Source organism: Numida meleagris, chromosome 1, assembly GCF_002078875.1.
Source record: "Numida meleagris isolate 19003 breed g44 Domestic line chromosome 1, NumMel1.0, whole genome shotgun sequence".
NCBI classification, from domain to species: Eukaryota; Metazoa; Chordata; class Aves; order Galliformes; family Numididae; genus Numida; species Numida meleagris.
Genome location: NC_034409.1, coordinates 175,440,235 through 175,456,404, shown reverse-complemented (window position 1 = coordinate 175,456,404; position 16,170 = coordinate 175,440,235). Strand labels below are relative to the sequence as shown.

Here is a 16,170-nt window from a genome sequence, read left to right as displayed (position 1 = left end):
CTGCTAACATTTAATTCTACCCTAAGAATCATCCCACAACAGTGTTCATGGCATCCATGCCAAACTAAGGAATATTGCACATTTCTCAAGGCTCCCAGTTGAGCCAAAAGGAAGCATAATTTTTTTGTTTCGCTTCTTTAATATGGACTTATGAAACCCACTTCTTTCACAATACGGTTTCCATCAGGCCTCTATATTTAGGCTGTCTCAAGGAGTTAAGCAAATGAAAATGGAAACTTCCAATTCAGTCATCCTCTCTTCCATGTCTTTCTGCATCCATATGTAAATTTTGTTGCAACTTACGGATGGCAACAAACCATCAATAAAATAATTTGGCACTCAGGTTTTCTTGCTCATCTTGTTTCAACATTTAAACTTAATTCAGACCAGTTAGATTCCTAAGATCTGAGATTATTTTCTTTGTAACAGCATCAGCACCTGATAATACACACAATATAATTAACACAGTAGCTTAGTAGTTCTGCACAGCCATTTTAATGCTTCATAATATTGTTAGAGCTTACAAAACGCAGTCATGTACCTTAAAGGCTTCATTTCTCAAAGGCTCACCTAAAAATGGAAAAGTGTTCATGCAGCTCATCTATTATTTCCAGACCATTCTGCTATCTTATGTTTTATGTCTATTTAAACTGAAGAACACATCGAGAACTGTTTCCTCTGGTTCTTATATTTATCCTGAAAACTATTCATCTGACTCAATATACAAAATAATGAGTCACAAAGGAATGTTTAAAAAAAATGTAGCGAATTAACTAGATAGTCTGATTTATTTCACAGCACACAAGAGATTTTGTGGTTCACTGACATGCTATTTATTGGAAAAAAAAGGCAAAATGTACAATTTCTTGAGAAAATTATTAATGTCATTGCAAGAAAAATGCATCTTTCCTTTTTAATATTAGTATTTGTACAGTTATTTAGAATTAGTTTAAAAGAGACCACATATTATATAATACAAAGCTTGAAATAATCGGCAAATTTACTTTATAAAACCAAGACACATTAGACTGAAGTATGTTGCATTTTTATTAAAATTATGGCACTTAATATTGAATAGCAAAAATAATGACAGGGCTTCCCAACCAGATGCAGCATCGTTTTCCAAACATCAAATTTCTTCCCGCTACCACTAATTGCAAGATTTTTCATAATTTTTCAGAGAACAAGCCCTTTATAATTTGCAAAAGAAAATGAAGCTTTTGTCAAGATTTTTCTTTTGACTTAATAACACTGCCAACAATCAGCTCTATCAGCCCTGCAAGCTCGCTTGTCTATTTTTCTTTGCATTCTTTAATGCAGAGTTGTTAAATTACAGTTTCACTGTGTTGCCAAGTAAACAATACTAACAGCAAGTCACTGGAAAGTCATGAACACGTTAAATGTTGCTGACCCAGCAAAGAAAAGCCTTCTTTTTAGCATTATCCTTCATTTTAACATTATCTTTTTTTTTTTTTTTACAAATAGCTGATGTCAAACATACTGCATGATATTACCAGAAGTAGTACAAACTATAAAAGAAAGAGTGTGAACTAAAAACCAGACTTCTTTAGAGCTGTAGTGAACAACAAAATAAGAGCATTACATTGCAGTACCTTTAAATACGTAACAAAAAAAAACAGTGTTCACTGTCCACAAAAAATGTGGTACTGAATTATACTATTACCAATGTTTGTTTCTGGAAAAATATACATATATATGTACACGCACAAAGGCATACACAGGAAAGAAAGAAAATCAAGCATTTAGACATCTGAAAACTGAGTTTTGGTGTGTGGTTTTCAAAAAAAAATCATCATAAAACATTGTATAATAATGGTCACCAATATTGTATCAGTCACATGCATTTTTATCTTTAAACAAAAGATGACAGATTCTAGAAAAAAAAAGTACATTAAATAATTATTTTACAATAAAGTAAATGCAATCAATGCATGACATGGAGTTTCATGTTAAGTCAAGTATCATTATTCAGGATTACAACAGCGTACCAATTCACAGGTACTAAACAATCCTTTATATGTTTACAAGGTGATATTGCAGCAAATCCATAATCAGATCCAGCTGATAAGAGTTATTACTATAACTGACATGAATGTCCATAGAACACAAGAGAAAACAGAAATACTTCGGAGCATTATCTCCAAAGTTTTTTAACTTTCATCCCACCTCACATTTCCTAGTACGTCCAGTCTTAGGATTAGTACATTGTATAACGATATTACCTTCTTGGAAACATAACATTGAATGAAATAAAATCTAATAAGGAGTTACAATTACAGGACCATCTAACAGAAAGCTAAGCTTTGGTTATATAAAGTGCAGTTCAGTAATATGCCAATTAATCACAATAATGTACGTACAGTTGATTTTTGCACTGTTTCCTTGGAATTTTTAAAAAATATGTTTTACAGTTTGCTTGTACAGCAGGCTCAGTTTAAAAAAAAATCTTGTTTAAATAAATTTGAATTCTAAGCACTTCAGCGCCATTGACCTCTGTGCATCATATTTCTAAATTGCTTTGCAATGTTTAACCCCTTGGATGTTTAGTAATCTGCTCGATTACATTTGTGTCTCATCACATAAAATACCTAAGCCTTCAAATCTCTTACACTTTTTGTTGTATAAAGTTTTCAAGTTTTATTATGATACAAGCAGTACATTCCATCACTCTCATAGCAACTTCTGAAGTAAACCTATCATTTGGAATCTGTGGAAAAGGAAGCAAGTCAGGATATCTAGTTTTTAAGCTATCTACTCCATAAGCTTCCAAAGTCTGAACATCGTTGGCAAGCCCTTCAAGTTGTTGACTATATTCTTCTATTTTTTGTGCAAGGGCTGCTGGTTTTACATCTTTGTCTGATTTTCCCTTCACAGCATAGTCAGCTGCAATCAAGGCTAGTTTAGTAGAAAGGTAGCATTTAAAGCATACCCATTCATTGGCATTTTTATGAAGATCATTTCTTGCAGCTGAAAAGTTAGCTCGGGCCTGTCTAAGCCATCGACGTGCCTCTACAGGATTGCCAACAGACCTGAACGTGGGTGGGACAAAAAAGCGTTGCGAAAAAGATGGTCCTGTGGAAGATGGACACTTTTCTTTATACTGCTGCCTTTCAGATTTGTGGCTTGTTGCTTCTTGATTCCATGAAGTATAAAATCTTTGGAATGAAAATTTATCTGACTGAAATCGAGAAGCCGAGGATGAAAACGTTCTTCTTGAGGCTCTGTCTGTGTTCTGATCCATAAAGGCCTGCTTTTCTAGCCTGTTAATCTCATTCTGTAAATGTTTGAAAACTTCATTAGCTATATCAAGATTATCTGCATTTTTATCTGGATGCCATTTAAGATAAAGCCTTCTAATAATCTTCTTTCTTTCTGATTCTGGAAGCTTCCAAGCCTGTTCAATCACAGATGTCACTTCTCTTAATATTTCTGGTAAGGAGCTTGGCTTTAGCTTCTTTGGAGAGTGATGTTTTGAGGATGTTGTTTTGTGGCTGTCTCTACCAGAGAAGAGAGGTGGAACTGTTCTCAGTCCATGAGACGGAAATTCTGTAGGACTAGTTGGGGTAGAGGGTGTGCTATCCCTGCCTTGAGAACTTTCCTCAGGTCTTGAAAATCTGTACAAGTCAAGAGAGCTCACTATCTTATACTCACTATATCCAATATCAATCTGGTAAATCTTTCCTAGAAAACTTGGACTTTCACCATCTTCTCGTTCTACTTCCTGTACAATTATTGCATATGTGTAAGTTGGTTGATACGATCCATAGATATCACCACCTTCAGCATCCACAAGGTAACCAACATATTCACCAGGATAAAAGACATTCATCGGATCCATAAGAAGTGTGTAATGAATTTCAGCTGGTATAGGAGTGCCAGGTGTTGGTAGTTCAAGTTTTGATGGCTCAGATGAGTCATACTTCACCCCTAAACTGTCAAGCTTCTCACTGATCCGGTAAATATCATTACAACCCAGCATGGCAATTAAATATGAGGTATCAGAAATCAGGTTGTCAGTTGCAGATTTTAGAGACATTGCTAATGCTAGCAGGAAATTTATGTCTTTGCTGTCAGAGTGCTGTATATAAAGCAATATTACTGCATTTCCGTATCTCTTTAGGAAAGCAAACGTTTCACTTTTACTGTGTGGAATAGGAGCAAAGCCTTTAACCCGTAATGTTGTTTGCAACTTCTCAAAACAGGAGACTTTCAAACCTTCTCGTAAAGCTTTGCACAGTCTTATTGCTTTTTCTTCATTCGCTAAAAAAGCATTGTCATTTTCATGCTTCATAATCCTAATAAGACCTGTGATGAATTGGTCTGAAGACAACAGTAATTGTAACCTTCCCTGCAAAGAACATAAAGCTCCAAACTGACAAGTTCTGGGAGACTCTTCATCTAACTGCTCTTCAAGAATACTGCTAAGCAAGCGAGGCCTCAATTTCTGAGGGAATAGCATTATCAATTTAGTATGAAAACCATGGTCTTTGCCTAAGTAACACTGGCTAAGATCAACAAGCATTTGTACACCAATGTTACCCTGGATTCTACTTTTGTAGTGGGGTGCATCATCAAAGACTAAGATACTTGACTTTACTAGCCTACCATCTTGACTGGGAAGGTAAAGGGCAAAATCCCTCATGTTCTCAAGGTCGTTCCTAACCTTGACAGAATCATTCTGAAGACTTTTGAACAGGCCAGAAACTACTCTTTTAACTGTGCGCATTTCATTAGGATCCAGTTGCTTTCCTTCTGAATTCTTGAATATACGTCCTAGAACTTCAACGTACTGCTTGGTTGAAATAACATCTTCAGTACCCAAATGTTTAAATAACTGATGGAAAGTACCAAGTTCTAGAGGAAGTTTGTAAAGATAAGGTTTAAAATCAGATTCATACTCAAGGTTTATTACTACCTCTTCAGGCTTCAAGAGTTTCCAGCCTTCTTCCACCATTACAAAAGAAACTCCTCGAAGCTGAAAGCGGAATTCCCTTTTCTCTGTACTAAGAAATTCATAAATGCTTCTCAGGATCTTGGCCCTAGTTTTCACCATTTCTTCATCCACAGTTGTTATATTGCATATGTTCCTGCAGTTATTGATAACTTTGTCCAGAGGAGGGTCTAGATTAACATTCAGCATAGTTAAAACTTGTTCAAGTTGTTCCTGCACATCAAGAGTACTTCCTTCTTGCTCTTTGATGCTTAAAGGTGTCGCTTTCTCAGGAAGAATGGGACACGAAGTCCACAGCAACTGTAATACATCAGTCTGTTTGAATTTAGGATTCACTTGTGCCCCATTGAATCGTATAAGAGGGAGTGTTCCATTAACTTCTTGGTACTGAGGATGAAATCTAACAAACTCTGCTGGAGCTCGTTCAGGGCAAAGAAAAGGAATTAATGACAATTCTTTCAGAAAGTTTCCTGACAAAAGATCAGTTCTTTCCTGAAAAATGTGATGAAGGAGGACATCAACAGCATTCTGCAGTGTTTCTTTAGACCAGTTTTCTGTATTAGCTCGCATGCTGATCTCCTTAGCGAACTGTAATAACTGTTGCTGTGAAATAATGTATTTTAGTCCAATATGTCGTAGAAAAGTAACCCATGATGGAAGGAACGCAGCTTGGCTTTTTGGTTTTGTAATTTGTTCTAGCTTCTTAAAAAAATCTTGAGGTATAAATAATTTTTCAGGAAGCATAACTTCAAAGACTTTTACAGTCCTGTCATAAAAATATTTTGCAGGTTTTAGTCTATTGCTTGCATCATGAATGATCAATATGCTTTCAAGCTTTTCAAAGAGCTGTTCTTTCATTTCTGAAGTTTCCTCAATGCTAGTCAGCCTATTCTTTAAGTAGATCAAATGTTCTAACTTTGCATCGTAAGACAGACTTTCAATTTTTGGCAGAAGATGTTTCAAGTACACTTCAAGATCATCCACAGAGACACAGCCAAGCACAGTATACAAATCTTTTAAATGAATCTTCTCTTCAAGAAAAGCTGATGAAGTTGACTGTGTCCATCTGTCTACTTCCACTGATGGGATGCTTTTTGTGAGGACATAACACGTCCCATATTTTGAAATGCTTATGTATCGACCACTAATGGATTTATAACATGGGAGAGACTTTAAAATTTTAATGTCATCCTGAGATGTCAAATGACATAAATTGCAATTGAAGTACATTAAGAGAGCCTCAAAGTCACTTTCTGCTAACTTTTCAGTTCTAAAAGATGATGTTTGTACCATATACTGTATGGCTTTCAGAATGCTTGAAGGATTATCTACGTTTGCTGTAGAAGCTGATAGCAAAGGCACTAAAGCACTGTCTTTGGAGCATATTTTGTTCAACGCCAGCTGAATGCAACCTGTTTTCATCAAAGCATGAAAGACTTTATCACTCTGGGCATTTGGAAAAACAGCAATATGCATAATGCTGAGAGGCAGCAAAACATCACACTCTGGCACAACAAGATGATTAGCTGAGACAGTAAACTTTACACCTGGAAGCAAAGTCCAGTCCTTCAAAGTTTCAACAACACCATCAAATTTTGCTTGCATATCTTCTTGTTCTTCCTTAACAGCTATAGACTCACTAATAAAATGCCAGGCATTTTTAAGCCAAGATTCACTTGCAAAGTTTTCTTTCCATTTCATACAACTTTTAGTTTTATATTCTCTGGGCAGCACAGAAGATAACAACTCAGCAAAACTTGTAATATCAAAGACTTTTGCTACATCACTGCTAAGTAAAATATTGTTGTACCTCAAATACAAAGTGTTCATAAAGAGATCCTTGCGAGATGGAATCAGTTCATGGTATGTTGTTAAGAACTTCGGTCGTTTTGAATCAAAAATTTGCAAAACATTGTCAAGGGTAATAAGAAGTGGCAAGCCCTCAATTTGGATTTCATTTTCTTCTGCATCTTTAAAACAATAGTCAACCAGAAGTTTGAGACTATGGAAGAGTTTCAAATTTGTCTGCTGAAGACGACAGGGTAACTTTCCAATGTGGCAATTCGAGTCTGGATAAGAAAATGTCATCAAAAATAATCGGACATCAGCAGGTGTGACATAAGTGACGGGAATATCTGCATCTACCAAACAGTGGTAAAGATTTGCAGTTTCATCACAGTTGTATACCAAATTAAAACCGATTTCTAAGAGTAAATGTTTTAGTCTGTAAACATTTTCAGCCACTGTCTTACGCGTTGTAATGTTGTATTCTGTATTTTTGAGGTGCTGCAATTCATCTTGTAGCAAATTGTCGAAGAATGGCCGACCTTTATTCACAGTAGACATGTTAACCCATGTGATGATAACAGCAGAATGCAAATCAGATCCATCAACATTTGGAGCTCGCATAACAGGTAAAAGACGCTTCAAATCCTCATAAATACAACTGTAAACTGCTTTCACTAAACAATACCAATCTGGCTGAATGTCAAGTCTATTAACTGGAAAAAAAGATAAGAACTTTTTTAAAGTGTCTTTCACAGTATGAACTGGTGTGTTTTGCAGCACTGACATCGTAGGATCAGTGCCTGGAAAATAACGTTTCTTCAGTTGAATCAACAGTTCAACATAAGCTGGTGCTATCAGTGCTGTCATTAGACTGTTATTCCAGTCACTTCTTACTCCAACTCCATTATCATCACGCCACAGATTTCTTCTTGCAGAATCCAGAGCAAAGTGTCCATTCACATGAAAAGGTAGCCCAGTTTCTAAAGATAAAGGTAAGAAACAGAATGCTCTGTGCGGCTTTTTGTAATTATGAGTAATGCAAGCTGCTACCCCACCACGTGGAAAAAGAGTTATGTCCTCATTCTTGTGGGCTGAAACCACACTTTTGGATACCTTTTCCATAGCAGAAAAGCCTGACCTATTACAAATTAACCAAGTTGTAAGATTCCCTTCAGAGTCTTCAGTATCCATTGTGTAAGTAATCTGTTGCACGGGTATTTCACTTAACTGTTTTCTTTTAGTTACGCTGTCAATTACAGATGCATGGAATTGCTTTCTTTTCAGCCTGTCTCCATCCGTGATTTTTCCTTGTACAGAATACAACACATTCAGTGCTCCTGTTGTTTTTTCTATCTCACAAATAGAAATTTTTTCCATATGATTCAAAAACATTAAGAGTTCTGCCCCATCTGTACGCAGTTTATCTAAAAGATTTTGGACCATTCTGTCTGAGCATGGAACTGTGGAAATTTCTGATACTTTTGCCATTTCTCCATTTCGAAGAGGAAACCGAAACATTGTGCAATTATCCAGTTTAAAGTGATCTCCTAAGTAGAGGTCCAGGACATCTGAGAACTGTGTTCTGAAATCTGCATCTAAATCTCTAAACATGCGGCCAGGACTTGTTGATGTTGCACCTGGTGCATATCTAGCATGAGGATCAAAAATACAAAGTATATCATTGCCAGATATGAAAGAAGGGCAATCAGTAATGTGATAAACAGAATTGAAGCCTATACCATATTGTCCAGTTTTACAGGGGTTTCCCACTTTAGTACCTTTTCCAAGGTTCTGGATTCCTCTAATATCATCTTCTGTAAAAGGCTGGTTGTTGTAAACACACAGTGCTGGCCCTTGAAGCGGTGCCCATTTCTCATCAAATATTCTATCAGCTGGATGCTGCCTAGGATCAAACACAAAACAGATCTCTGTGGCTTTTGCATCATCTGCATTCTGAAGGAGCTCTTTCAGCATTTCTTTTTCTGAAGGGTAGGCATTAAGAATGCTTTTAATTCTACTTGTCAATTTTTCTTTCTGGCCAAATTCTGTTCCAAGGGTAGTAAAACAGATGTTGGATGCATATCTTTCTAAAGCTTTATGGCGTTTTGGTATTGCTCCTAGCTTTACTGCAACTTCCCTTGGAATATCAGCATGACAATACTTAACTGTTGTGTCTTTAACTTTAATCCATGGACAGTCATTGTAACACAAAGATTTTGCAGGCAGAAGTGCAAGACGAGTATCGGGTAACAAAATCTCACCATACTTTTTCACACAAAACTCCTGCTTTTTCTCTCTAATGAGACTCCATATTCCTTCACTAATTATTCGCCTGCAAAGCTGAAAATTCTCTTCTGTTAGTTGCTTGGTCCCTCTTTCCTGATTTATTAATTCCAGAACAAGAGCAAAATCTTCAACTGTGAAAGACTGCCTTACACCCATGCTTTCAAATAGCTCACGAAAACTATTTTTGTATTTGTTAGGCAACTGATATAGATACGGTGCTGCTTCAAAATTCAAGTGAAAAGACACTTTTGTTGGATCAACATACACATTCTCAACAAGAATAAAACTACAGTTTGTCAGTTGTTCAATTATCATAGTTTTTGTTGATTCATTTTGTAACATTGCTTCATGTAGGTGTTTGTAGCAAGCATTGGTGATATTTTCCTGATATAATGTAATGCCATCAGATGACTTTGCAACTTCTTCTAACTGATTTATGACCAAATTAACAGCTGGTTTCTTTAGTAAACCCAAAAATTCTTTTACAGCTAATGACAAAGCACCACAGCCTTTAAAGGAATGGGAATTTTCATTAAGAATCGGTTGTATCAGGCAAACTATGTCTTGATGATCAGCAGTGAAAAGATCAGTTGCTGAAAACATTGCATCGGGCTGAAAATCACTGCCTTTCCAGTGCAGTGAGAAGCCTGCTGGTTTGCTAAGGAAAGGAAGAAAAGGGATGGTTTGACATTTTTCAGCAAATTCTTTAGCTCTAGGGTCCCTACATTTCAGTTTCTCATCAATAAGACTCAATATAATACTGCTTCTGAGACAAGCTGCTGCATGATCTACCTTGTTAATTTCAGCTACCGACTCTGCACGTTCTATCAGGTCTTCCCATATAATATCATCTTTAGCCATTCCTAACTGAACAAGTTTAACCAAAATAACTGGGTTAAGGTAATCCTGAGTGGTGCCATAAGGAAATCTTCCATCTTCAGCGTCATATAACTTTGCAACTCTTCCTTCAGGATGGATCAGTCTTGACGGTGTAACTAACGGATGTCCATCCAAAGAACAAGGAATACATGGAGTAACACGAAGAATTCCTGAAAACTCCTCAAGTTTTTCATTAAGAACATAACGCATCAAAGGATCACGCAGCTCTGCATCAATCTCTTGAACATTAGGAAAAAACACCTCAGAAAAGAACTGCTTCTCAGAGAAAGTGTTCTCCAATAATACGTATTTGCATCCTGCTTCTTCAAATCCTGTCTTAACCCAGGAAGGGAGATCCACAGCACACAGATTTTTGGAACCAGTTTTTTTAAGGTACTTTAGAAAGATCTTAAAGGCTGATGGTCCAACATCTGTCCGTTTCAGAATTGAGTCATCTAGAAACCTTACATTCTTCATGGAAACCCAAGAGATACCATCAGAAAACACTTTTATCCCTTCTTTGCTTTTCATATGAGCTATATCTTCATAGAACCCTTGACAAATAACAGAAAAATCATCGTGAACTGAATCAGGATCTGGCCATACTGCACAGTAACTGTAGTCAACTAGCTCACCATTGATTGCCATATCACGGAGAACACAAAGAGCTTCTATGTAGGCTTTTACAATAACGTGCCTCATGAATACTGTGTTCCATCTCCCTTTCGTGTCTGTTTTCCAGATCTCTTTCCGGTTTGAAGTAACTGCAAAGCAGCCATTTATATGAAGAGGTAAGCCTGTTTTTATTCGTAGAGGTAAATAGCAGAATACTTCACCTATGTTGTTGCAATTAGGTTTCACAATCCACTTTTGATCCTGGGTTTCAGTCAGCAGCACTGCTACTCCTCCACAGGGAACAAGACCTAGTCTTCGTCCACTTTCATGTAATGAAAATTTTAAAGCATCACCAGTGTCCATGCAAGAACATATAAGCCAGGTTGTTGAATCTACTGTCTTCTGTGGCAGTTCATCAGCTGACCTTTTTACCTGACCTGATTTAGCCATTTCAAAGAAAGCAGCTGGATCATCTTCCGCACCTCTGAAAAGGGGAGACTGTAAATCAGCAATTCGCCTAAATACATGGTGAAATTCTTCTACTACTATCTGTAAGATACAGGAGGACTTTGGTGTTTCGGTGGGAAGCTTTTTATTACTGCTGCCGCAGACCTTCATTAGCTTAGCTGCTTCTTTTAAAACACTCACATTTGGTGCAGTCAAGGCTTTGGAAGAACAAACTCTTTTTTTAATAGTGACAACATCTTGTGCCACTCCAGGATCCTCTTCCTCAATTTTCAAGTATTTCAAAACCATTGAATTTACACTCTGAGCAAATATTATCAGCCTATGACCACAAATGCTAAATTCATCCACAAGAGAATAAATGTCTGCTGTATTGTAACATGTATTGCTGACTTCACTCACTTTAGCTTCCTGCTGAGTTCTGAAGGAGAGTCTGAAAAGCGTTCCTTTGTAGCTGTAAGGCGATTCTACAGTCAGCGGTAGCTGGCAACCAAAAACTCCTATAAATGGCTTAAACTGATTGGGAAATTTTCGCAGCCTCTTCTGTTGTTTACTCCAGTTAATTTTGATCCCAGGATTAGACTTATCTCTGATATGCTTACTGATATGGTTTACATTTGGATCAAACATAATCATGAACTCCCGGCTCAAAATAATTGGAACATCTGTGATATGATAAACAGAATTGAAACCCAGTCCAAACTTTCCTACTTTGTCAACTTCACTCCTTTTCAAAGACTCTCCTAATCGAGTTATATTTAGAAAATCAGAGTCAGAAAATTCAGAGTTATTGAATGACCACAAAGCTGGACCGTGACACGCTGCCATTCCAGGATCCAGAAGATTTTCTCTTATATCCATATTTCTCCTCATGTCAATCAGGAAATTACATTCTGTTGCATTAGCATCATCAGCATTTTGAAGAAGTTCTTTAAAGATGTCTGAAATTGAAGGGTACTCTTCTAGAATGTTTTTAATTCTTACAGTCAGAGGCTCTCTTTGCCCAGATTGCTCAAACCCCATATTTTCTGGATTAATCAATCTTGTGCTAAGACATGGAACATTTAGCCACTCAGCAGTTTTCATTGGTATGTCTTCATGCACCAAAATTATTGGTTCAACAGAATCTTCAAGCAAATCATTTAAGTCATCAACTTTGATGTCACAGTAACAGCACTCGTGAATTGGCCTCATTGCGAGTTTGTAAGGAAGTTTGCCACTGTATAGTGGCATGGGTGTATGAAGACTTGCAGGAATCTGATTACTGTACAGCCATCTTATAATGCTCAACATAATGTGAAGATTTTGTTTACTCTCTTGTTCTGAGAGAGACTGCTCACTTTTTAGATATATTTTCTGAATGACCATAGAAACATGGTCTGGTGTTAACTGCTCGATTGAACCACAACATTTAAACAACTGGTGAAACTTCGCCATAGTTTTTGGCACATAATGCAGATAAGGCTGGAGGTCAAGATCAGGTACTGTTTTTATTACTGCTTGTGTGAGGGAACAAAATGTTTTACCTGTCCAAACCCAGGGAAATTTCAAGGCTTTAAAAGCTTCTTTGCCTTCTTCTAAATGATCATGCATAAACCCATAAATTTCAAGCAAGATATGCTGAAACTGATAATAGTCCTCATCACTGAAAGTTTTAGAGCTGTGCCAATCAACCACCACCTTGAAATGTTTTAAGACCGCTTTTATGCTGGGTTTTGTGGAGATGCCAAGAGCTTTTTCTATATCTAACTGCACATTTTCCACAAGAGGGACTGAGGATCCAACTAAAATTGCATGAGATATATCACACATTTCCGGTGGTAAACACAGATTGCAATGATCTCCTTTCCAAACTAAGGATCCTGGATAATTTGGAGGCCTTTCCTTACATGCAGGAATCCATTTTATTTTTTTCAGGGCAGTTTTTGTTTCAGATGACTGAAGAAGCATATGGTATTTGTTCAAAATCATCAAGAGAGTTCTAGCTTTCCTTAAAAGTAAATCATGATTGGTGTTAGAGTTAGCATGCAAACTTTCAATTTTGTTTGCTACTCTCATAATATCACCTTCCTCAAGACTGGCTTCACTTTTTAAGCCTATTTGTCTCAGAGAATGAAGAATATCTGAAGATGTAAAGATAGCAGGAGGGAAGGAAATTTCCTCCTCAGCATAAAACAAGTTTTGCAGCAGTTCCACCTCAGGATCAAAGAGTTCATTTGCTGTCATTATCTCTTCCTCTGAAATCCTAATAAACTTCAATGTTGCCAGCCAATCTATCACATCTATATTCTCATTTTTCAGAAAAGTCAGATTTTCAAGAACCCACTGCATTATCTGTGTTGTTTCATCGTATGAATAAAAATGACTTCTTATGTCTTGTATAATAAACTTCAAGCAATCTGTGCTCTTTAGCTGTTCTATTTTTAGCAAATTAGCTAATCGAATTGTAGCTTCATCACTGCTGTCAATTATTGGAACAGAAAATCTTAGACCAGGTGGAATTTTGGCAGTGTGGTGTAATACCTTACTACCATTTAGCCCAGCATAAACAGGAACACCTTCATCAGATGATTTCTCCATTTTTTTAAATATCAGCAACTCCTGGATAATTCTTCTTTCTTTTTCACTTACATCATTCAAACTAGCTAGGAATGCCCTAAGAGCATCCTTATGTGTTGATGGTAATGACAAAACTTGATTGCATAGTTTCTGTAGGGACACTTTTTCCATTATTTGTAAAACAGCACTTGGTAATGGTGGATGCACATATTTTTTTATAAGTGGATGTTGGATTGAAGTGTCCAGCTTCTTAAGTACAACTCCACCAACTTTCTCAATAATATCAGCTATGTAATCTGGGAGCTGAGTCTCAGATTCATCTTCCAGAATGATAGGTGATGGATTCCTAAATCTAACCAGTTCTACCGATGTTTGGTTTTCTTCCAGCAGAGTCTTAGGGATAAGTGGCATGTCATCAAAAGCACTCAAGTCATCAGAAAAATGCATATAGAGGTTCTTCCAGACCATCTTAAGCCAAGAAACTGATGGGTGATTTTTGTCTTCCAAACCTGGATACCACTGTACCACCATGTCTCTGCCAGGCCACACACTATTCATAACTTCTTTAATTAGCCGGGTAAATCTTTCTGGGTTCAGAAGCTGCAGCTGAGTGCATGGCCTTCCTGAAATTACAGCAAAAGGGCAAAGCCATGAGAATCAAAGCAGTTACATAACAAAGCGCTTTTGGAAGTTAGAAACAAAACTTCTCTTTTGGGGAAAACTGCTAAATAGAACTGCAGATACAAGCTACTCTTGTTTTTAGGAGTTAATTAAAAGCAAATACATTCCATATTAGTATAAAAATAAAAACAAATTGAAAATTATTAATAAGTTATTGCACTTGTTAGTTTGATACAAAAGCCTTCAGGCATACAAAGCAACTATGGATTTAGTATCAAAGAAGAAACTTAGACAAATTTTCCTGTTTAGTTGATTCTTTACACGACTTACTTGCCTACTGGTAAGTAAGAACCTAATCCATTATTTTTCTTTCTATACTTGAAAAGATTCCAAAAGTTTTTAAAGATAATTTATTAAGTATTGCAAACCAGATGCTCTTATGCTAAAAACTGACAAGCAAAACTCAGTTGCGCAAGGAATACTGAAAGTAAGTTTAAATGTATACGCTTTTATTCTTATTGTCAATGCCTTAAATAAATGAAATTATTGTTAACACGTCTTAATTATCATTAAGACAACTTATGCATAAAAAAACTAAAGAATATCTGTGGCTAAGAACAGAATACAAAAATATCAATACCTCCCAATGACACAAAAAAAATGACAGAAATGGAATCAAGACATCTGAGTTTCAGACCTTTCTTTCTTCTAAATAGCACAGTTTTTTGCAAGGAGATGGGTAGTAAGATCCTTCAGGGAAAAAAAAAGTTACCTTTCACCTCAGTACTCCAAAGACCTATATATTCTATTAGTTGTGCTATGAGAACAAACTGTATTTAGAACTCTTTTCATAATTATCTTTGGTAGCTATCTTTTGGCAGACTGCTTGGCAGGTTTTGTTTAGAAGAAAACTGGGAATAATGAGAATAGCAAATCACCAAATTCACACAAAGTTCAAGCTTCAGTCCAAACCAGTACATCTTCAGTTAATAACCATACCTGAAAATCCCCAGAGAAGCTGCTGAGCTAAAATATAATCAAATTCATTTAGAAAACATCTAGTCAATTACACATTAACACACTAAATATAGAAAGTTATTAACTACAAAAATACAGTACGTATCTTGGGAGAGAAAAAGTAAGATCTGGTTATTTTTTTGCAACACAGAAAAAAAACCCATAACCCATCTTCCCAAAGAAATTGTGCAAAAACATGTCTATTCTGCAATTTTATTGGGAATCTCTCTTATACAGTTTCTAGTTATAAAAGTAAAATTCTTGAGAGGTAAGATCTTAAAACCTGTACTGTATGTATGCCTCACAATTATGCAAAATCCTAGAATTACACATAATTTAGGAGGAGGTGGAACGAAAAGTAGGCCACAAAAACTCGCAAAAGGTTACCTGAAAGCCCTCAGGCTTTTCTAGATTTAGAAAATTGTATTTCTACATAAATATCACAAGCAAATTCTCCTAATCAGTGAGAGGCATATCACCAACCAAGAACAAGTCTCTGGAAGAATGCAGGTCAAAGAAACAGTTAAAGAAAGAAGACAATAGGAAGTCAGGCCTCAAACACAACCAAAATCTTTCTAGGAATTAGATTCACAGACCAACCCAGAAAGTGAAGAAATATCCTAGAAGAACTCTCGAAGTGATTAGTTTATGAATACACAGGTTGGATTTTTTTTTCCCTTGTTTTAATCTCTGCTTCCTGTCTACACTGTATTTAAGCTTACAGTCTGCCAAAACCTAGTTTTAGGTGATTTTTGGTTTTTGCTGTTTTTCCTTTAAACACAGTTTTGAACTGTATTGAGATACTCACTCAGAAGAAGCAGTCTAGAACACTGTACCTCAAAAGCCAATTTAAGGTATCAACATGAGGAACTGACGTTTCAAAGCTAACATTCCTGTTTTCCATACAATTTTCATCCATCTATTTCACTGTGGCTATCTTGATCAGTTTAAATAAGAATTCTGATTAA

General features: G+C 36.4%; 1 protein-coding gene across 3 annotated transcripts in view; it reads right to left on the bottom strand.

The window, feature by feature from the left end:
- The window catches only part of SACS (sacsin molecular chaperone), a 59,551-nt gene continuing 44,794 nt past the window's right edge, over nt 1,414-16,170 (bottom strand). For all 3 annotated transcript variants that reach the window (XM_021379404.1, XM_021379414.1, XM_021379423.1), the window contains one exon: nt 1,414-14,187. In XM_021379404.1, coding sequence (XP_021235079.1) covers nt 2,627-14,187 — 11,561 coding nt within the window. In that variant the 3' untranslated portion in view covers nt 1,414-2,626. The remainder of the gene's footprint in view (nt 14,188-16,170) is intronic.